General features: G+C 37.3%; 1 protein-coding gene across 1 annotated transcript in view; it reads right to left on the minus strand.

Moving 5' to 3' along the window:
* Positions 1 to 25,279, minus strand: part of LOC149550232 (uncharacterized) — an 89,524-nt gene that overhangs the window by 60,089 nt on the left and 4,156 nt on the right. Inside the window, exons 2-3 of the mRNA XM_089793328.1 lie at positions 11,392 to 11,526; positions 10,761 to 10,899 (exon numbers count right to left, since the gene is read on the minus strand). Coding sequence (XP_089649454.1) covers positions 10,761 to 10,899; positions 11,392 to 11,526 — 274 coding nt within the window. The remainder of the gene's footprint in view (positions 1 to 10,760; positions 10,900 to 11,391; positions 11,527 to 25,279) is intronic.

Raw genomic sequence — 25,279 nt, forward strand, 5'->3', positions numbered from 1 at the left:
ACTAAGAAATAAAACTTGCTCAAGGATTTTGATTAAACTATTACTATGATTGGGCCTCCTTCAAGCTATTGATTTCATCGACTGTCACGATTTTTTAATAAGAACTCTTATTTGAAAAGTGTACCAAGCTGGTTGAAATTAAGAAATCTTGGTGCTTAATCCTCAAGTTAAGTAGATATCTTCCAAGTTTCAACTCTATATAGCCTGATTTGTCTCAAGTTTCAACCTAAGTTTCTTTTACAGAAAATTCTACCTTTGATTTCCATTATGCCCATATTGCTTCTTTTAGCAAGCTCTAAGTTCTGATTTCTTCCTAATATAGGAGATTAATCTCTTGGGATCCCATCAATGTCAACCCTCTTTCTTGAGAAACCACTGCTATTTGGTTAGAAATCGCTGCTTATTGGAGAAGTCGATCTACTCTTAAATTGATAGAGAAATGAAATGCCTTCTCCCTTCTTACATAGACGATATCAAAGTGAAGAGGAATGTCTCTTTGCAGGGCCGACTTGCTCTATTAATGACCAATCAAATTAATTTGTTTAAGCAAATAAACCTTTCCAAAAAGGCTGACTTGTTCACAGATAAAAAAAACTTAAATCATAAATCATCACATTACTCATTGGAAGCATGGTGGGGATTTAGGTGTTTGAGATTGAAAATCCTAAATACTGTGAAATTTCTCTTGAATGTCTCTATGGCATATATCTAGCAATGTTGGGATTGTGAAATTTCCACCCTTGTTGTGGGCTTTCATTCATCACCCATCCTTTGAAAATGGATCAAATCTGCCATTTATACATCATTTCAAACATATATAGGAAACCCACACTTGTTTTTGCTTTACATCCTTAATTGGAAACATGGTGGAAATCCTTGAATGTTAGGATTTCCGACCTCAAGTTTGGAATGCAGATTGGTCTTGAAATAACCAGGATGGCAGACACTTAAAAGTTTGAATCTTGACATATGACGGGATCCACCCAATGTCAAGATCAATCATGATTGTTTCATGGACTTCTAGCTTCTCTCTAATCCTCCAAACACCAAATTCATGTCTACCAAGGATGAGTACTGAATTTGTCGTCTGCATTTTGGTAAAGGCTAACTTCAGTTTGATTTTACTTCATTTTTATGTCAAGAAACTTGGCTCCCCCCTCAAATCTCGATGAATTTTCCCCTTCAATCAGCATTTCTGATTCCTTATCAACTTGGAGTAGACAATTCTCAGTGAGAAGTCCATTATAACTGGGCAAAAACTTTGGATCCTTTAGAATTTGCAAGGGCAGAACTTCCGGGATCTTGAGATTTCCAACCCTTACCTTGGATGCCCACTTTGCCATTTTAAGCTCAAACTTATGTTTGAATGACTTGCAAGGCTCATTTATAATTAGTCTGTCTGATTTGCAAGTTGAATTGGCTAACAGTTGATTATCATAGGAATTCAATTCATTTACATCTTCGGCCCTCATCATTTTCCCCCAAGTATTCAATTGATTTCATCTTCCTTTCTCTCATTTATCTACACCTACCAATTTGGCACTCAACTTCCATCTCAGGCCACTCTCCTACTAGGGCAGAGATTTTGAGTTCTTGGGATTTTGCAATCCCATGCTTGAAGAAATTCCGCCCCCTAGAACCTTGTGGCAGAGATTTTAGAATGATACGATCAGACTTGGGCGGAAATATTACAATAATAGATAAGACGTCTATTATTAGTTAATGGTTATCTTGTAAATATCTTTAGCTTTAGTTTGCTTTCGTTTTTTGCTTTCTCTGGAATAGAATGTTTCTATTCTTTACGATCATTTCCTAAGGAAACATCGTCTCTTCCTTTTGTATAAATTGACCTTTCGGTCTCTGTTATTAATAAGCAAGTATTTACCAATTACCTTGTAATATGGTATCACAGCTAAATACTTAAATTTTTTCGGAAAAATTTATAATTTCTTCTTGAAATTATTTGTTTAAATTTTTCCAAAATTATTTCAGCTAATTTCTCCAAAACCCACCTAGGGTTTTTCTGCTTGGAGAAATTCCCGAATTACGGGTCTGCAAATCGCGTGGAAATCGTGGCCATTTTTTGAAGACTCGCGTTTTTGGGGTGAAAATCTGCATGTTTCTGTATCAAATCTTCATGCTCTTAGCCGTCTCAGTCTGTCATCGTGCTCTGGGAAGCAGATTCGACCATTTTTCATCAAGAAATCTGAAGTTTTTTCAAGCTTTTTTCAGCTAGGGCCGTTTTTTTTCGAAACCCTAATTTTTGGGGTCGAAAAAATTTTTTGTTTGCAGATTCTTGGTGGGTTTTTCGAGAGCTCAACTAGGTTGTCGTCCGTTTTTTCTGGGTGCCTCGATTTTTGTGCCTCAATTTTCGAGCCAGCGGATTCAGAAAACGATAGCAGATTCCTTCTGGGTTTTTCGAGCTCTCTTTTGGGTCATTCTCTGATTCTTCTAGGTCTTCCGTATTTTTGCCTCGAAGAATGTGCCTTCACAGATTTTCACAGTTTTTCATTGAAAAACGTGCCATGGCATCTCTGACAAATATTCTGCTCGAGCATAATTCCAAATTCAATGGTCGCAATTATGGAACCTGGAAGCAGCGCATCATCGCAATCTTCGAATATCGAAACACCGATCAACTTGTTCTGGGTGTTAAGCAGCGTCCGACTTCTCCGGGTCCTAATCAAGATACATGGGATCTGATCAATCGAGAGGCAGTAATGCTTCTCAAACTCTCCGTAGTTGATGACCAGCTTTCTCAAATTCCATCCGGCAAGACAGCGGCCGAAATCTGGACACATCTAAAAGGTCTTCATGAGACTTCCGACAAGAGCAGAGCCTTCTTTCTGAAAAACACTCTATTTTCTATTGTCATGGATGAGCGCACCTCGCTCCAGGCACACCTGAATCGGATTCGAGAAATCCGTGATCAGTTACTTGCCATCGGTCGCAAGATGGAGGAAGAGGATATTGTGGTAATCACTCTTCGGAGTTTACCAAATTCCTATGAGCATTTTATCGAGACTCTCAACATCACATCTACTGGTGTTGATCTAAAGTTCACTGATGCTTCCGGAGTTTTACCTTTGACCGCCACTGTGGGTGACCGGTTCAACAAATAAACTGCAGTGTTAACTGCTTCTGCCCAAAAACGCTTCGGAACATGTCTGTGTTCGAGCATGGAACGAGCCATCTCGGTGATTGTCCTGTTCCGACGTTCAACTACACTGTTCTGTTGTGGCGTGTGGGGTGTGGTGAACTGGCGTTGGATGCCATGTGTATCCAAGAAGTTGGAGAAAACATTAGAACAAAATTCCCCCCCATTGTCTGATCTAAGAGTAATAATAGATTTCCCAGACTCTTTTTCAACTAAGGGTTTAAACTTCTGAAATACAATAAATGCATCGGATTTCTTTTTAAAGAAATACACCCACATTTTTCTACTGAAATCATCTACAAACAACAGAAAATACCTGTATCCAAGAACAGAAGGAGTGGCCATAGGGCTGCAGATATCAGCATGAACAAGCTGAAGTACTTGAGAAGCTCGCCAAGAATCGCCACTGGGGAAAGGTGTGCGATGTTGCTTCCCAGCCTGACATGCGTCACAAACTCCAAGGTGTTGGGTTTGAATCTCTGGCAAACCAAGAACAAGCTCATCCCGAGCAAGTTGTGAGAGATAATGCACATTTAAGTGCCCATATCGCTGATGCCAAAGTGTGCTGATGGAAGATCGCCGAGCAGCCATAGCTAAGTCCTGAGAATCACCAGAATCAGTAAGTCTGAAAAGACCATGATCCTCAAGACCAACTCCAATAGTAGACTTAGTCGCCCGATCAGTGATGGTGCACTGATGTGAACTGAAGGTGACTGCCAAGTGTGGAGAATGTCGCAGCAACTGACTGACCGAGAGTAGATTTAGTTCCATCCCTGGAACGTAGTACACATCAAGGAATATGAGCTTCCTCCCAACAGACTGAATTTGAATGTTGCCTTTACCAACAACCGTGTACTCTTCTCCACCACCAAAGATAACAGAATCTGAATAAGGTTGGTAGTCAGTAAACCAGTCTCTGAGGTGAGTGAAATGTCGAGAGGCACCTAAATCAATGTACCAGGCAGATGACTGTACATGATCTGCGGGTCTTTTAGCCATGAAGGCATAAAAGGCAGATTCCACCTGCTCAGTGTGCTCTGCACTGTTCGCTTTGGGTTGCGAACCTGATTGCTTAGACTAAGCATTTCCGACATGCAACCTTCATGTGACCATACTTGTGGCAATAGTTGCATTGAATGTTCTTCTTTTTGGTACCATCGAATGCTGGAGCAGAAGACTTCTGCTGAGATGGTTGCTGAAACTTGCCCTTATCCTTCTGAAAGGATTTCGCAGCAAAGGCTTGCTCAGTGGAGGTGGAACTGGAGCTGCTACCGAACTGTTGTTTCCACCGATCTTGCTGAAGTAGCAGGGTGCAGAGATTCTCACCAAGCCTCTTGGTCCTGATAAGTTTGTCAAATTCAGAGGACAGCTTGGTGTGTTAGATAGATTAACCATTAAGGGAGGGTATTACAATAATAGATAAGACGTCTATTATTAGTTAATGGTTATCTTGTAAATATCTTTAGCTTTAGTTTGCTTTCTTTTTTTGCTTTCTCTGGAATAGAATGTTTCTATTCTTTACGATCGTTTCCTAAGGAAACATCGTCTCTTCCTTTTGTATAAATTGACCTTTCGGTCTCTGTTATTAATAAGCAAGTATTTACCAATTACCTTGTAATAGGAAACCCCAAGATCTTGGGATTTCTGACCCTCTTGTTTTGAGCGTTGAAACCTCCTAATTTCTCCTTTCATACTTGTTTTGTTCATCAAATCTGGTCAAAATTTGAACCTTGTTCATTGTTTTGACTCCAATTTCAACTTAGATCAAAGTCTCATATCAATTCTCGTGCATTCATTCCCCCCTTTGATGGTGATATGCTTCATGACTTGTTTGATTCTCTCACTTTTGCTCTCAAGGCTTGACTCCTAGAGAGATTAAACTACCCAAACTTACCTCCCTAAGCCTAAGGTAACTATCTAACCTACTACAAAGAGACAAGAGGGGGTCCCATCTGCAATGGGATGATGATGTGAAAAGCTCACAATAATACTCATATCACTTTTAATATTACTGGCAGGCACACTAGATTGAAGAGAAATGGTGGATTGAAGACATTAAAGCTTACCTTATAGCAAATGAATATTAAGTCCTTCTGAAGTTTAAAGAAAGAAATAGAGAACGTTAAAGAAATTACTAGTAAGAGCAAGTTAAGGTATTACAAAGGCTTTATTAATACTAGTTTAACTAATCCAATTTACTTTTCCAGCATTGTAAGCTTGAAAAACAAAGTGGATATTGTTAGAGTAAGGAGTAAAGTTTGTGGCTTGCAGCTGAAAATGATTGATGGACTACCCCATAAACTACTCAAAATGAGCAGTTAGGTAAAACTTGTGACACTAATACAACTGAGAATAAGCACCATTTCCTTCTTTAACTTACATTGACCTTAACAATATGATGAGCAAATTCACTATTTCACCCGTAAATTAAAATCAAGAACTTTTAGCATAGAGGAAGCAAAATGACTTGCGTATCTTCTTTTCCACCATGTTCAACTACAAAAAGAATAGTGTAAATAACTTCTATTCCGTCCATATGTGTATGAATGCCTACCATCTTATGTCTCTTTTTCCTTTGCAGAGCATTCTCACACATGGGATGGTGTTTAAAGATTGCAACTTTAACACAGATCACAAGGATGACACTTCCATGAATGGTTGGAAACAACATGAGTGACCAAAATAATATGTAGTACTATCTTGTATAGAAGAGTCAAAATACATGTTAAATTGCATAATGAATGATGCATTTCAAAGGTCCTATACAGCAATTTTGTCTAAAGAACATTAAAAGTTCATTATAACATTTTCCACCAATCTAGAGCGATTTCCCACATATAAACCTCAGGAATTGCATCAGCTATCTCAAGGCTAGCATTCAAATATGCCTCAAGGTCACATAACCAAGAGTCAAGCATATCAACACAGAAGACGACATCAAACTTAGGGAATCTAGACCATATCTTCCAACTGAAAAGCAATGTGTATTACTTAGTCACTAGCATTAATCACGTGTGCCATTAAAATGATACAATGCATTTTATCAATTAAAAAAATGACACAATGGAAAAAAGAGCCACATATGGCTAACTTGCAGCCACTACACAAACATCTTGAAATTCCAATAATGGAAAGAAATACAATACATTTTACCAAAGTCCCAGTTAATATTTCCAATAACAACTAAACCGAAGGATACAAATCTTCATTTAGTTCACTTGGGTGTAATGTTCCCGATCCTCTCTGGAATGCAACAGCAGCAAATATAAGTTCTCGTTCTCTATTGTGCGTGAAAACAATGGAGTGCTAATATACCAAAACTAGGGCCGTACGACAATGCAGGTTATGGAGGGAAATGAGAATAGTTGCAGAAGGCCAAACTACGGAAGGTGAAGTGGCCGTACAATGAGCAAACACAAGCCATACGGTGGCAAATGGATAGCCGTACGGTTGGAAATGAGATAGTCATATGGTGGCAAATGGATAGCCGTACGATTGGAAATGAGATAGTCGTACGGTGTAGACAACAGGCCATACGGGGTTGATAACAGGTCATACGGTGATGATTGTATGTCCGTACGTATGGGGGAAAGCCAAGAGGGTCGTACAGGGAATACGAGGGAAGTATGGCAAGGTCGAATATTGAAAATCTACCTTAATGTATATATATCTATGTCGAAAGATGGTGAGTGGCAGTACGGATGAGGAATGGAGCTGAAAGTATATGACAAAAACAACATTGGTCATACGGATTGTGATGCCTTATGATTATTTTTGCCAGAGATAACTAACAATGCCAGCACACACATGGAAGAACATTCACAAATTGATATAAGTATTTGCAAATAACGATGGCACTCCAATTTTGCCAGATACAGACCAAATCGAACATCCGACGGAATAAGGTGAGGGTTGAATCCCACCGAAACCGCACGAGCTGAATAGGGAAGATCTTTCACTTCCGAAATGGCAAGCAATCCAGAACTCCAACAGGAATTCGCAATACAGAGAAATATAATCCAAGGCATCCTACAGACTTCCTACAAGTCGTGCTTAAATACCCATCGGGAAAATCTTTCCGAGGGTGTACAAAGATAGTTGATGATGACACAAACTACGAAAACAAAAATAAAATGGGTCCGAGATAAAATAAATCAATCGGCCCGTTACAAAGATTAAATTATTATTTATTTTATAACGAGAGCATTACAGTCCTCCTGTCCCAAAATTTGCTTGTCCTCAAGCAATTCACAACTCCAGGATCCCAAACCGTCCGCTAACGCAGATAGCCATATCTACTGGAAACTCCATGCTTCTTCAGGATCACATGAGCATGATTGAATTCAACTGAGGTTAGTAGACCACCATCAGGGTTCCGATGCACCACTCTGATATAAACGTTTTCGTATCTTGAGTCACTGGGATCCCAAGGATGCCAATCATAACATATATCGTTGTCATCATGTTCATCAATTTCTTCATGTATGGTCATACACACAGATGCCGATGTTGGTACAAACCCAGCAATTCTAGCTGTAGATAAAACCTTGGCAGCACACAGAACCCTGGTTGAAACCTTGACGATGGATAGAACCTCGGCAATGAGCAATGTCTCAATGATTGTAGCTGCACTGGAGGACACACAATGATGATATGGATGACCACCACGACGACGATGGGCACAAACTCGACAATGGACACAAACATGGACTCGGCATCGATGATGGACAAGACAATGTCGAACACCACGGTGATGGACACGACAATGACGAACACCAACTTGACGGACACGATGGTGACGAACACGACGGTGACGGACATGACGATGATGGACATGGACTCGGCATCGGTGACAAATACGATGGTGACAGACACGACGATGACGGACACGACAGTAACGGACATGGACTCGGTGTCAGTGATGGACACCAACTTGACGGATACGATGGTGACAGACATGACTGTGATGGACATGACGGTGACAGACATGGACTCGACGTCGATGACAGACACGATGGTGACAGACACAACGATGACAAACACAACAGTGATGGACACCAACTTGACGGACACGACAATGACGGACATGGACTTGGCATCGGTGACGAAAACGACAATGACGGACATGATGGTGACGGACACAACGATGATAGACATGACGGTAATGGACATGGACTCGGCGTCGGTGACGGACACGACGGTGATGGACATGGACCTTAGCAATAGATACCGCTTCTATGATGAACACAACTTCGGCAACTGATAAAGCTTCTACAAGGGATAGTGCATTGGTGACAGGCACAACAACATGATCCGTCCATGTCTTCACAAGATCCATGCAAGCAACCTCTTCATTTTTTTGGTGTTCTCCCCATGTTGGTGTAGAAGGAATTTTTAACAATTCCTCTTGGAGCGCCCCTGTAATAATGTCTTCCTTATAGTGTAATGCATCATCCTTATTGCTGCTATCTATTTTTTCCCACTTGTGCAAATGAGATATTAGTTTTTCTTCACAATGCTTGAAAATATGACTAACCAATTTACATGCAGCTATAGAGGGGGCACATTCAAGATTACAAATAGCCCATAACATAGATGTGATGGGTCAAGATATTTCATCCATCTGCTCAATGCACGAAATCATAAGACTCTCCATAGCATTTGGAATCTTAGCATCATGATCTTCCTTGATGGTGACCAAGAAGTGATGAAACATATCATGGACCAAATTTTGCAATTTGAGATCTAAGAGAAGATTACTTACTTTGACATTTGCCCAATTCTCCAATATTGTAGGTCTCCTACCAAAAGGGTCACTACTGAAGTCATCAAGACTCTGAAAGCTATCAACTATCAATTGCAATATCTCTATCATGTTGTTATCATCATACGGTGCTTCAAGAGCCGAAATTCTCAAGACCTCGCTAAGACATGTTGCAACTACCAATCTTTTATCCTTGTCATGGTGTCTCAAAAGCCTGGGTTGACTTAAGGCATCCTTAATCAGCGAGAGGATTCTCTGTATAAATCTTGAAGGTAATTGGTCCACCCGCCACAAACATACTTCCAATATATCTAATGGAAGATCAACACCTTCACTAAGCTCTTTGCCAATCCCTTGTAGTGTCTTCAACCACCACTCTCCATCACTATTCGGGGCCATAGTGTGATCCAAGTACCAAAATCTCTCAATCATCCAAACAGGCTAGCAAGATCACCAGCTCTAATACCACTATAATGTTCCTAATCCTCTCTCTAGAATGCAACAGTAGCCAATATAAGTTCCCGTTCTCTATCGTGTGTGAAAACAATGGAGTGCTAATATACCAGAACTAGGGCCGTACGACAATGCGGATTATGGAGGTAAATGAGAATGGTTGCAGAAGGCTAAACTACGAAAGGTGAAGTGGTCGTACAACAAGCAGACACAAGTCGTACGATGGCAAATGGATAGTCATACAGTTGGAAATGAGATAGCCATACAGTGGCAAATGGATAGCTATACGGTTGGAAATGAGATAGTTGTACAGTGTCGACAACAAGTCGTACGGGGTTGATAACAGGCCGTACAGTGATGATTGTATGTCCGTATGTGTGGGGGAATGCCAAGATGGCTGTACGGGGAATAGGAGGGAAGTATGGCGAGATCGAATATTGACAATCTACCTTAATGTATATATATCTATGTCGAAAGATGGTGAGTGGCCGTATGGATGAGGAATGGAGCTAAAAGTATATGACAAAAATGATATTGGCTGTACGGATTGTGATGCCTTATGATTATTTTTGCTAGAGATAACTAACAATGCCAGCACACACATGGAAGAACATTCACAAATTGATATAAGTATTTGCAAATAATGATGGCACTCCAATTTTGCAGATACAAACCGAATCGAACATCCGACAGAATAGGGTGAGGGTTGAATCCCACCGAAACCGCACAAGCCAAATAGAGAAGATCTTTCACTTCCGAAATGGTGAACAATCCAGAACTCTAACAGGAATTCGGAATACAGATAAATATAATCCAAGGCATCCTACAGACTTCCTACAAGCCGTGCTTAAATACCCATCAGAAAAATCTTTCTGAGGGTGTACAAAGATAGCCGACGGTGACACAAACTACGAAAACAAAAATAAAATGGGTCCGAGATAAAATAAATCAATCGGCCCGTTACAAAGATTAAATTATTATTTATTTTATAACGGGAACATTACATTGGGTCACAAAAATAACTGTGATATTGACTAATAAGACTGCACACATGTCTCATATGATAGAGAAAACTTCTCTAATTACAACTTCCTTCCAGAACTAACTACTTTTACAGTTTTACTACCTTAGAGGGTCGAAGAAACTTCCATCCAGCACTAATTACTGTTACAGCTTTACAAGGTTGAAGAAACTTTGTTCACAGTATTCTCACCTGTGCTTTGATCCTAGATAGATCTTCCATATAGTTGGCAACTAACATACTACCTTCTCAAGTTATAAATCTGGTGAGTAGTTTTCCTAGTACTCTTTCAATCTAGAATAACATGCAATCAAACATAAATACTGCACAATTCATATAAATGCAAAATCAGGGTGAAGGCATACATTCGCTTGCACCATCTTCATCATCTTCAGCAATCTCGTCTTCAAAGTCATCAAGAGTTGAGAGTGCAGCACCATGATGAGTTAGAATATCATCATCTCCATCTGATAAAGCAAATTTGCTTTGCTTAACCATCCTTCCCTAGGAGAAAGCCAGAAAACAAAAGTAATAAATAACATTGGATTTAAATTGGTGTGAATCAAAGAGAGAATTTCATACATTCCATATTTAACATTGAATTTAAGTCAGTGTGGATCAAACAGGGGAAGCCATAGGTTCCATGTTCCCAACTAAACACACATGAAAAGAGAAATGACATATCTTGAACAATTCAAAAGCCAAACAACAGACAACCATAATTTTGAACTGCTCCAATCCATAGAGTCTTATGCTTTTTTTAAATGTCATGACCAAAACCAAATAAAAACTTGATATAATATCCTCCTAAAAAATTTGTTTTCTTGAGAACAATGCATGCATTTTCTATTGTGATAAAATTTGCATATACCCTAATTGGGAATCAAAGTGTATATAAGTTCCATTGATATCCTACCAGATGAAATGAATGCCTCTCAGACTTCCTGCACGCAAGAATATTCATTAATATAGCATTAAATGCAAGTAGACCATTACCTGTCGCTCACGTTGGAATCTGATAATAGCTTTATCTTCATCTCCGAGACTGTCATCATTTTCCCCAAACCGTCTATCCAAGAACTTATTAGCTTTACCACTTTGCTTGTATTCTTGTAAGAGAGTCTTCTTCCTCTGCACAAAATCACAAACATTGCCATCGACTATTAATTTTCAAAGTTATAGAACACACTAAATATTTGCTAAAACATATAACTCCATAGAAATGATATACATCCATCATTTAATTCTTAGCATTTGCTGCTGGATCTCCAGATATGGATCTTATCGAAAGTAAATGCACTTCAAAACAGACTATGTCAATTGAATTATTTAAAAAAAGATAATGAAAACCAAGCTTTTAGTGCCTTGCATAAATTGAACAATTAAAAAATATTTAAAATAGCATGTATCTATTATGTATAGCCCTGTGTGTCAATTGAATAATTTAAAGAAGATGAAGAGCATGAAGCTTTAAGTGCCTTGCATAAATTGACCCATAAATTAAAATTAGAAAAGCATGTTTCTATTATCAATTGTGTATAGCCCTGCGTGTGTATATATTGTCGGTAGGGTTTCTGGGCACTCATATTTTGTTTCTGCTTGCAGAACATTAGTTCAACGATTTTTGAAGCATACGAATAAACCTAAAAATTTGCAGTGTGACAGTAATGGAGGACACCCGCACAGGCCTAACTACAGTTCAAATCCCTCTCCCCATTTAGCATTCAAATTATTTAAACCATCCAGTGTAGTGGTAATTGGAAGACACTCATAAGAACCTAGTCCCAGCTCAAATATCTCTCCCAACACAGCATCCAAATAAATTGAAACCGTTGCAGTGCAATTGTAATGCAGTATATTCATAAAAGCTTGACCGAAGTTCAAGTTCCTCTTGCCACAAAAAAGGTCACTTATAACAAAGCAGTCACGTGATCAACCTATCTATTCTCCCCCAAGATAAACCAGATAACAGAGACATTCAACTTAATCATCAACTAGCTACAAAGCTACATAAAATGCTCTCAAGTTAACAGAATTCATAAACAAACAAAAAAGCCAATAAACATCCATTGAAATACATAAATGCGCTCAAACAAAAATATATAAACAGAAAATATAAAGATCCATTCAAATGCTAGTACTTTAAAATAAAATGCCAGAATTTGTAGACTTACTTTCACTGGCATGTTCATGATATAAGCCTTACACCCTAATCCATAAAGTTTCCAAATGAATGAATGGTTTTAATGACATCCACGAGACTGATCAGTCTGAAGGGCCAGAGGTTCACAGCCTTAAGCTATCTCTGTACTCTTTTCCATGTCTGATTTCTTGCTATGAATCTTGACAATCAAACTAGCAGTTTCATTGATCTTATCTACCTGAAGTAAATTGTGCAAATTGTTGGCCTTCAAGATGGTTTCATATTGAGCACGGATGCCCACATATCCCGTGCATTATATGAGAGAGTGTCATTGAGTCTCAATCGTACCCATCCTGCAGAGCATGCAAGTCCTCTCTTCCCAAATCTCTATGGGCCTTTTCCACCTACATGTCTCATACCTAAGATGATGCAAACCTATCCTTAATTGTGCTACTAACAGCCTAGCTTTCCCTTTTATAAATGCCCTCGGATATGATTTATCTCCATGTTCCTGAGTTGAGTTGAACTCTTTGATGTAGCGAGCCTTTTTTTGACCAATGTGATTAGTCCACATGGCAGTCTAAAATTTTTCTATGACAAACTTTTATATTTCCTCATGGTATTAGGACACACTTATAACTTGACGTTCCACATTCTCAATCACTTTATGTCATCCAAGTTTTCTTCCTCTGGTCAAGACCCCCTTTCATCATAATTTTGGGTGGTTGTTGCTTATCCATGTTTTCAAGCTTTTTTAAATAAATTATTAACCAGGTTATCTCTGCCACCTCCAACGAAAAAGTATTGGCTTCCACTAATAAGATTTCATATGACACTGAGATTTTGACTTTGAAATTGCTTGAGATTAGGTACTTCTGAATTCTCTCTAGCTGTTTCCATCCACATTTTTGTCATGTCGCCTCCCCAAACTTCACAACCATAAAGAACAACCGGCATAACCAAGAAACCAAAAAGACTTTTCTTAGTTTTCTAGTCCCAAAGATTGACATTTCTGCACCTATTTTAGAGTAGATACAGCGCTTTCCAACTCCTTGTATCCTTTTCGCTTTACAAGTCTCCTAGTTGAGCCCATAGTGGAAGTCAATCCCCAGATTTTTTTATTCTTTCACAATTTCTAATGGGCTGCCTTCGAAAAGGGGGGTTAGTTTGTCTTTTGATTTTCTTTCCTCTTCAAAGATAAAATCATGATTTTTATTTTTGTAAAGTTCACCTGCATCCCTACCTCTGGCAAGTGTTCTAAGGCCCTTAAGTGATCTATTAATCCATGAGTTGTTTTTTGTATTAAGCTAAGATCGTCGGTGTATAAAAGTAGCTTCACCACATATCCTACCAATTGGACCCCTCCCCCATCTATTTAGTCTAACCAAGTTTCTAATTTATCAATGTATAAACCAAACAAAGTAGGTGATAACGAACATCCTTGCTTAACGCCAATGTCACTACTGAAAAATTTGGACATTCCTTCCTTAGTTCTGATTTGGCTCTGACTCTCACATATAATCTATGCATTGTCGCTCTATGCACATTAGGAATACCTAATTCTTCCATTTTGTTCTGCAGCTTGTCACTAGGCACAGTGTCAAAGGCCTTCTTAAAGTCCACAAATATAGTAATATGCTTCTTCCCCCTGATTGTCACATATTTTCTTTACAATTGTAGGAGGTTGATGCATGATCAATAGTAGAATGTCTAGGCCTGAAATCAACTAGCCCTTTTGCTCTTTTTCCTTCACCTTTTACCCAATTGTTGACACTACGTTCCACCATGCTCCCAAAAAGTTTGTCAAGAAAAGTGTTGACTATAATAGTGTGATAATTAGATCGGTTATTGATGTCCCCACTCTTAAAGAGGGTAATAACCACACTAGTGGTCCAATCAACTGGGAAACCATCCCAAATGACACTATTGAAGACTTATTTTATGTGAGGGGCAAGGAGCTCAACTCCCTGCTTAAAAAATTCAGCTTGGTGACCATCAATGTCACTTGCCTTACCACTTGCTAATTTCTTCATTCCCTATTTGACATCATCCACCGTGAAGAGTTCTACCGAAGTGTTCACTGTGGGAGGAGAATTATTCTTGTCACTCATAGAGTACTTTGCATATTCTAGTCACTGAGCATCTATAATATTATTCTGAGTTTGTTTTTTCTCTATTATAATTCCTTCCAAAAGTCTCTAGGATTGTGATTTCCAAGAAATATTAAATCCCTCCTTGCACTTACATACTCTTCTTTTTTGCTTGAATCATTTTTGGATACTTCTTGTTTTCTTTGCTCAAATCTTTCATTTTTATAGATCTTTTGGCTGCCTTACATTCTTCTTCATACCACAGATTTGCTGGGAAAGTGCTTCCTGCCCTCTTCCTACCACAAGATCTTTCGCATGCCTTTGATGCCTTGTGTATAATAAGAATCGGCAAACTACTATGAACATGGCCAATCTAATGACATTTACTTTTTTGATAGAGTTTGGAAAGATGAATGAGCGAGAGTGCTGGACATGTTGCCATATGATCATGTCAGCTGAACTATGGATCACATTTGTTGACTATGGAGATATTGTTAATTCTGTAACTTGTTAAAGCATACTGATCTGAGAACAGATCAATTCAATCTAAGATTGCATGATAAATATAGGACTAAGTTGTTTGCATTGTTTCCTTTATAAAATCAGCGCCTATCCTTAGGATGTTTGTTTAAGACTAAACTAAACTTAATTGTGTATGTTTGTAATTAAACTTAATCATCCTTAGAAAGTTGCCGACTTCTAGAGGGTTAGGCAAATAATTTTGGAAGACTCCTATACTTATAGAGGGTAAGGATGAAGTCTAAGGACACACAAGATCAATACAAGTCTGCTCCTTAGTCATTGCTGCCTTCATATAAATTGCAGAAGTAAAACACAGAATTCTGATTTGCATTTCTAATCCAGTGAAAGGCAATAATCTGAAATTACTCACAGCAAGTTATAAGAAGATAGAGAGGGCAGAATTTAATCTATACTCAGTCCAAGGAATTTGCAGAAACTTTACATGGTATTAGAGCTCTGGTAGTCGAACCTAGGCTCTACAAATTTCAGTAATCAGACTTCATATGTATCTAGCAACTATCTCCTATCTTCAATGGCATACACAATCAGACCTGAGGACAGGTTTGATGGGAAAGAACAAATTGATGCCTGGAAATTCAGAATCATAATGATTCTTGAAGAGAATGATGTAAAACAATTTGTTGATAGAGTATCCAAACAACCTCCAGTTGAACCTCATAAATCTATCTGGAGCAGAGGAAATAGAAAAGCCATTCAAATCATATTAGATGGAGTAAAAAATGATATCATACCCATGCTTACAAAACATCAAACTACATTTGATATGATGAAAACATTACAAAATGCATATGAGGTCAACAATGCAACTAGGGTTCTCGCACTGAAAAGACAACTAAATCACATTCAGATAAATAAAGGAGAATCAATGAATTCTTACTTCCTAAGAGTTGCTGGCATTAGAGATGAACTGTCAAGTATAGGAACCATTATTAGTGACACAAAATTAACACTAATGGCTATAGATGGATTACCAGATTCATGGAAGACTTTTGCACAAGGAATAAATGTCAAAGATAATCTTCCTGACTTCAACAAACTTAAGAACGATTATCTTCAAGAAGAATCTAGAAAACTAAAGAAAGAAGGGAAACTGAAAACAGAAGATGAAGAACTTCATGTTCTTAATACAAACTCCTATAAGGGCAAGAAGAAACATTTCAAGAAGAAAAGAGGAGATCAAAAGAATGGAAAACCCAAGAAAGATCTATCCAAAATAAAGTGTTTCAAATGTGAAAAATTTGGACACTACAAATCTAATTGTCTTGAGAATTCTAAACAACAAGCAAACTGTACAAATGTTACTAGCGAAGAAGATATCTATGATCCTGAGAATCGTGTATTGTACTCCTCACTATCAAATGAAATTTCAAGTAAAGCATGGGTAATTGATAGTGGATCTTCTAGACATATAACGGGATACAAAGAAACACTAGACTCTTTATCAGAAAAGGTTAACGGTAAAGTTACCACTGGTGATAATTCAGCACATTCCATTTAAGGAATTGGAAATTGCACCTTGAAACTAAAATCGGGAAATTCTCTTCTTCTCAAAGGTGTACTCTACGTACCAGGAATTAAAAAAAATCTAATTTCAATTACAACGCTTGAAGATGATGGGTATTATGTTGTATTCGTGGACGGCAAAGTATTAACTTGGGCAAAGAACTCCTCAATCAAGAAAGCGAAGTTGATTGATCAGAGAAAAGGATATTTGTATAAATTGAATACAGAATCTAGTCGACCTATTCAAGCCTTAATTCATGAAGCTGCAGACATAAATGAAATATGGCATAAAAGATTAGGGCATCTAAATTTCAAAACCCTATCAACTATGGAAAAGATGGTTACAGGGTTACCTAAACTAAAGAAAGACCACTCAAGCATATGCAAAGGGTGTGCTCTGGGTAAGAACACCAGAAGTCCATTTCATGATAGCACTAGAAAAACAAATAATGTATAAGAATTAATTCATTCAAATGTATGTGGACCTATGTTTGTTCCTTCTCTTGGAGGATTCTGGTATTATATTTTGTTCATCAATGACTTCTCTAGGAAAACATGGATTTACTTCTTAAAATGCAAAGAATTAGAAGAAATCCTAAAGAGATTTAAAGAATTCAAAACATTAACTGAAAACTTTTCAAGACATAAGATTAAAACCCTTAGAATTGATAACGGAGGGGAATATACCTCAAACTTGTTTTAAAGGTTTTGTAAAGAATCAGGGATTAAGAGGGAGTACACCGTTCCTTGTAATCCAAAATAAAACGGGGTAGCAGAAAGAAAGAATAGTACAATTATAGAAGTTGCTAGAGCTATGATTTTTTATCAAAGTCTAGATTATTACCTTTGGGCAGAAGCCTCTTGTACTATTGCTTATATTCAAAATAGAAGCCCGCATTCTTACCTTAGAGATAAAACTCCTAAAGAAGTATTTACTAAGGTCAAACCTAATATAAGTCATCTAAGAATTTTTAGGTGCCTTGTATATATTCATGTTCCAAAAGAAAAGAGAACTGAGATGACCCTAACTATAAAGGTCACTAAAGAACCAATGATAAACTGAGACAATTCGTAAAACACCTGCCTTGTAGTCTGAACTGCACTATGAAAGGATAATGTACTATGAAATTTGTCAAAACTGGGCATGCAACTGTTAAATAGTTAAGAGTGTAATGTCTCAAACAATTCGCCAAATGAGCTAGTTGTAACAAATGCAGGTGATACCAACAGTATTTAGGAACATTTATTTAATGGACAAATCTGTTACAGAATAACAAGTTCTTCTCTTATCCAATAACAATCCAATTGAAATAAATGACAGAGACTGTACATAGACAATCAAGCAACATTAAGAACCTGGATTACTGCTTCCATTGTTCGCTGTTTGAGTGAGATTATCTGGATGGTGATCGATTCAGGTCTTTTCCTTAATCCGTCCTCCAAAATTCGGGACTATAGCTGGTACCGCCGAATTAATCATATACTGTTAGTTTTGCCGACCGTTCAATACTTCTACACTGGTGCGATTTGTAATATAATTCGTACCCCTTTCAAATACTGTCCAATCTGTGTCCACCTAGTGTGAACATGTAAAATGCGCTAGGTAGCATGCAATATGGATCAAGTATTAGATTCTTCTCCAGCCCTCCTTTTATTACATTTAAAACTTTCGACCTGACTCCAAACGATGCTCCAACTGGTGTTACTAAGTCCGCCTGGCGTCGAGAAGGATAGAGCTTTGAGTTGCATGTAATATGGAACAGATTATGAAGGATTAGAATATACTTATTGCCCTCTTTCAATGATGATTCCAAAAATTGAAGTCCATGAGCCGACCCACGAATTTCTCTGTGGGAAAAATAAATAACCTAGGCCACTCCCCAATCCCTGATTCCTCCTAACACCTTCGGCTTGATCTCAAGAATGAGGCGCCTCAGTCATTAAGGAAAATCGGCGTTGATATGGGCTCCAGCAAGGAATATTTAAGAGTGCCCCTGCTGTTTCGACTAGGTATGAGGAAGTTCTATTATAAGCCCTGGTTCTCCTCCTTCAAACAATTCTTCACTGCTAACAATCTCTACTGAATTGAATCCTTAAAACTGGCCTTAGGCCCCAGAGTTCTGCCCTGATGAAATGACTGTAACGTCACCTCCAATTTGCAATAATTCAGGTGATATTCCACACCCTCAAAATTGCTTATCAATGGGAGTTTTCGTTCCCAAAGATAATTTGAGAACTTGCAGACCAAATGACTACAAATTGCTCCAACTGAAATAGAAGTCGAATCTACCAAACCGCTTGTCCAAATGGGTGCCTCCTGCCCTCTATTTATTCACTTTTTTTTAAGAAATCACTGGGATCTTCTAGAAACATCTTTTATAAAATCTTATTATAATGCACTTTACTATTAAATAACTTTATAAAATTAAATAAATAACTTTATAAAATTAAAAGTGCAATCTCAATTCAACATTAGAACATGTAGGCCCCACTTACTGGATGTAGGATTAATTATAACTCTCCGAGAGCAAAATGCAATCATTTGGCAACAGGATGACTCTCTCTCCAAAATCATTTGCCTACGAGAGTCAATGATAGGCAAATCTACTGTAGGAGTCATGTCGCTAGAAAGGGGACATGACAAGAACTAAGTTAGAACCCTCTGGGAGGAAAGGTATTTTTGTAGGGTATAGCCAAACATCTAAGGCATATAAGATTTTCATACCTGTACAAAAAAGTATTGAACTTAGTAGGGATGTTATTTTTGAAGAAAATCTAGCACTCAAAAGAGCCCTAAGTTCTGAAGAACCTTCTCCTTTACGTAGTTTTGAAAGAAATAGTAAATCTGGGTCCCAAAGGGAGAACTTAGAAGAAATTGAAGATGAAATTCAAAATCTGAATCTTGAAGAAACTCAAAATTCAAAGAAAAGACCACTTTGGGCCATTAAAACAGTCGAGGCAGCTTAAGACTTTGTTGCACCTTACGGAACAGTCAAAGAAAGAAAAAGACCTAAAAGATTCTCTAGTTATACAGCAAACATGAGTGATTTATTCAAAACAGAACCAACCAATCCTTTTGATGCTATTAAACATACAGTTTGGAAAAAAGCTATGACAGAAGAATACCAATCTATTATGAAAAATGATGTTTGGGAAATTGTTCCAAGACCTAAAGGAAAATATGTTGTTTCTTCCAAGTGGATATTTAAAATAAAGCATGCTGCCGACGGTAGCATTGAGAAGTATAAAGCTAGATTTGTAGCCAGAGGATTTTCTTAGAAAGAAGGGATTGATTATGAAGAAACTTTTGCTCTTGTTGCCAGATATACCTCCATAAGAGCAGTCTTAGTGTTAAGAAAATAACCTGTATAATCTACAGGTCGATAGGTACAGATCGTGCCTTATTTCTTCTTGTTTTACATCCTCTATTGAATGACATTTGTATTATTTATATTCTCTATACAGATGTCGGCGATCAAGATAAGACTAATTAGTTTGACAGTTAACTAAACTTTAGTTAAGACCTGTGACTAATTACTAGACGCCAACTTAGAGAATTTAACTAATAAGTGTATATCAAGGGTTATGTCCCTTAAGGGACACACCCTTCAATGAGGATATTTAGGCGGGTAATGTATGCAATTTTAGGGCACACAGAATATAACCAATCTAGACTAAAAGCATATATAACCTATCAAGTTCATTGCATTGATTTCACACATCCGTTTGAGATTATCTCAGTAATACAATCTTCTCAGTATTCAGCATATTCAAACCTGTACATCAGTACTTGATCAGGGTTGAGTCTCAACTAGTTTTAGATCCTTATCTTAGAATTTTGTCATAAGAATCTGCAGAAAAATTACATGGTATCAGAGCCCTGTTATCAGATCTAGGGCTCTGCAGATTTTTTAATTGTCAGACCTGTTTATATCCAGTAGTTATTCTTCATTTTCAATGGCATATGCAATCAGGCCTGAGGACAGATTCGATGGAAAGGAACATTTTGAAGCATGGAAATTCAGAATCTTGATGATTCTCGAAGAAAATAATGTTAGACAATTTGTTGATGGAGCATCCAAACAGTCACCTATTGAACCTCACAAACCCATATGGTCCAATGGAAACAAGAAAGCCATTCAAATCATCTTGGACGGAGTTAAGAATGACATCGTACCTATGCTTACAAAACACCTAACTGCCTACGATATGATGAATGCATTATGAAATGCATTTGAAGTAAATAATGCAACGAGGGTCCTTGCACTAAAGAGACAACTAAATCACATCCAAATAAAGAAAGGAGAATCAATCAACTCCTATTTTCTAAGAGTTGCTGGTATTAGAGATGAATTGGCAAGCATAGGAACCATCATAAATGACACCGAACTAACACTCATGGCCTTAGATGGACTGCCAAAATCATGGGAAACATTTGCCCAAGGAATAAGTGCTAGAGATCAGCTTCCGGATTTTAACAAACTTAAGAATGATTGTCTTCAGGAAGAATCAAGAAAATTAAAGAAAGGAGGTAAACCTAAAGTGGAAAATGAAGAACTTCATGTTCTTAATACCAACTCGTATAAAGGCAAGAAAAAGCATTTCAAAAAAAATAAAGGAAATCAGAAGAATGGAAAGTCCAAGAAAGACCTATAAAAAATAAAATGTTTCAAATGTGAACAATTTGGACACTTTAGATCTAATTGTCTAGAAAACTCCAAATAACAAGCGAATTGCACAAATATTGTTAGAGAAGAAGAAACTCATGATCCAAAGAATCGTGTTTTGTATTCCTCCTTATCAAATGAAATCTCAAATAAGGCATGGGTAATAGATAGTGGATCCTCTAGGCATATAACAGGATACAAAGAAACTCTAGATTTCTTGTTCGAGAAAGTCAACAGTGAAGTTACTATTGGTGATAACTCCGCACATTCAGTTAAAGGGATTGGTAGCTGCACTTTGAAGCTAAAAATAGGAAATACTCTCTTTCTGAAAGATGTACTATATGTACCAAGGATAAAAAGGAATCTAATATCAATTACAGTGTTAGAAGATGATGGTCACAATGTTGCATTCATGGATGGCAAAGTACTAACTTGGGCTAAGAATTCTTCCATCAAGAAAGCTAAAGTAATTGGTCAAAGAAATTGATATTTGTATGAACTAAATATAGAACCCATTCAAGCTCTTGTTCACAAAGCAGAAGATTCAAACGAAATATGGCACAGAAGATTAGGGCACTTAAACTTTAAAACCCTATCTACTATGGAAAAGATGGTTACCGGATTACCAAAATTAAAACAAGATCACCCTAGTATTTGCGAAGGGTGTGCCCTAGGTAAAAGTACTAGAAGACCTTTTCATGATAGTACTAGAAAAACAAATAATATACTTGAATTAATTCATTCAGATTTATGTGGACGTATGTCCGTTCCCTCTCTTGGAGGATTTTGGTATTATGTCCTGTTCATAGATGACTTCTCTAGGAAAACATGGATTTACTTTTTAAAATGCAAAGAATCAGAAAAAATCTTACAAAGATTTAAGGAATTCAAAGCATTAACTGAAAATTTTTCAGGACATAAAATTAAAACCCTTAGAACAAATAATGGAGGAGAATATACCTCAGATTTGTTTTAAAAAAATTGTAAAGAATCAGGGATCAAGAGGGAGTACACTGTTCCTTATAACCTTGAACAAAATGGGGTAGTTGAAAGGAAAAACAGGACAATTATAGAAGCTGTTAGGGCTATGATTTTTGACCAAAATCTAGAATACTATCTTTGGGTAGAAGCCTCTTGTACGGCTGTATACATCCAAAACAGAAGCCCTCACTCCTATCTTAAAGATAAGACCCCTAAAGAAGTATTTACTAAAATAAAACCTAATATAAGTCATCTCAGAATCTTTGGATGTCCTGTATACATTCATGTGCCAAAAGAAAAGAGAACCAAATTGGAACCATCTAGGAGGAAGGGTATCTTTGTAGGGTATAGTGAAACTTCTAAAGCATATAGAATTTTCATACCTAGACAGAAAACTATTGAACTGAGCAGGGATGTAGTCTTTGAGGAAGATCTTGCATTTAAAAAGGCAATAAATTCTCATGAACCCTCTCCTTTATCAAATTCTGAAAGCATAAGTGAGTCTGAATCCCAGAGGGAGAACTTAGAAGAGGTTGAAGATGAATTAAACATTGAAGAAAGTTCAAAGAAAAGGCCACTTTGCGCCATTAAACAGTTGAAGCAGCTCAAGATTTTACTGCACCTTCAAGATCAGTCAGAGAAAGTAAAAGACCTAAAAGATTTTCTGGTTATACAACAAATATGATTGATTTATCCAAAACAAAGCCAACCAATCCTTCTGATGCTATTAAACATCCCGCTTGGAAAGAAGCTATGACAGAAGAATATCAATCAATTATGAAGAACGATGTTTGGGAAATAGTTCCAAGGCCAAAAGGAAAATCCATTGTTTCTTCAAAATGGATATTCAAAATAAAGTATGCTACTGATGGAAGTATTGAGAAATATAAAGCCAGATTTGTAGCTAGAGGTTTTTCTCAAAAAGAAGGAATTGATTATGAAGAAACCTTTGCTCCTATCGCCAGATATACTACTGTTAGAGTTATCTTATTGCCTCAAAGGGATGGAAGGTATATCAGATGGATGTAAAGACAGCATTTCTCAATGGAAAGATTTCAGAAGAAGTCTATATAGAGCAACCTAAAGGATTTGAAACCCATGATCCTAATGTCTTTGTCTGTCGACTCAAGAAAGCTCTTTATGGGCTTAAACAAGCTCCCAGGGCCTGGTATGAAAGGATTGATAAATATCTCACTGGCTTAGGATTCTTTAAGAATGAAGCCGATCCAAACTTGTACTATAAAAGTGATAAAGATGGTATGGTAATATTGATATTGTATGTTGATGATTTATTAATCACAGGTGATGATCATCTTATAGATCAGTGCAAGAAAGATCTTATCAGAGAATTCGAAATGAAAGACTTGGGTCTTCTCCATTACTTCCTAGGATTGGAAGTGCAACAGAATGCTGATAGTATCATACTGAATCAAAGGAAGTACACTTCAGATATCTTGAAGAAATTCGGAATGTGGAACTACAAGTCTATGTCCTTTCCAATGGAGACCAATTTGCATAAACTTAAAGAAGCAGCTGCAGAATCACCTCCAATAGATTCTACTCTCTACAAGCAGATAATTGGGTCTCTGATGTACCTAGTAAATACAAGACCTGATATTTGCTATGCGGTTCATAATTTAAGTCAGCTTATGTGTGAACCTAAGGAGATTCACCTAGTTGTTGTTAAACACATTATGAGATACCTACAAGGTACTCTTAATTATGGACTCAAGTATGAGAGAGTTGCTTTAAATTTGCATGGATTCACTGATTCAGATTGGGGTGGAAGTGTTAAAGACAGGAAAAGTACTTCAAGATGTTATTTCAGTTTAGGATCAGCCATGATTTCATGGATATGCAGAAAACAGTCTTCAGTAGCTCAGAGCTCCACAGAAGCTGATTACATTGCTGCAGCAATGGCTTCTCGAGAAGCGGTATGGTTGAGAAAGTTGCTTGTGGGATTATTTGGGCAAGCCATGAATCCTACGATCATTCATTGTGATAATCAAAGTTCCATCAAGCTCTCAATGAATACAGTTTTCCATGATAGATCAAAGCATATTGAAATTCCTTACCATTATGTAAGAGATATGGTAGACAGGAATTCTGTGAAATTAGAATACATTTGTACTGCAGATCAAACAGCAGATATACTCACCAAACCCCTATCTAGAGTAAAGATAGAACATTTCAGAAAGAGACTTGGTATGGTTGAGTTGTAATTCATTTTTTGTCCTATTTGATTATTAATAAAATGATAAATTTTATTTTGTCGGGCTATTGACTATTATGGGCTCCACCATATGTAATCATTATTTAAGAGGTGACGATCTCTGAAATAATGAATACTTGTACAATAGGCATTATGAGAGGTGACGATCTCTTAGATAATGTCCTAACAGTAGATTTTATTGTAAGATCCAGGTGAATTTTAGATCGTCTTGTGGCATTGACATGTTCATGGGTCACAAATTGGATAAAGAAAGAATTCTAGAAATTCTTCAGTTTTATCCTGTATTTTGGTAGATCTTAAATTCAAGATCTAGTTGTGATTTAGAAATACCAGTTTCTATGAGTCACAACGTGTGTCTTATCAATAGTAGCAGTGATTTGTCACATTACGGGTTTAGTAATATGACTTTGTATCATGTGTTTTATGATACTATGTATTAAGAAGAAATAGACAGATATAGAGTATTAATTCTTGCCTAACATCTGTATTGATGTTGCTTGATATAATATCTCTCTGTAGGATTATCAGGTTAAGAGGGAGTGTTAAGAAAATAACCTGTATAATCTACAGGTCGATAGGTACAGATCGTGCCTTATTTCTTCTTGTTTTACATCCTCTATTGAATGACATTTGTATTATTTATATTCTCTATACAGGTGTCGACGATCAAGATAAGACTAATTAGTTTGACAGCTAACTAAACTTTAGTTAAGACCTGTGACTA

The sequence above is a fragment of the Cupressus sempervirens genome, chromosome 7, assembly GCF_028749045.1.
Source record: "Cupressus sempervirens isolate cs-2001-9-10 chromosome 7, ASM2874904v1, whole genome shotgun sequence".
NCBI classification, from domain to species: Eukaryota; Viridiplantae; Streptophyta; class Pinopsida; order Cupressales; family Cupressaceae; genus Cupressus; species Cupressus sempervirens.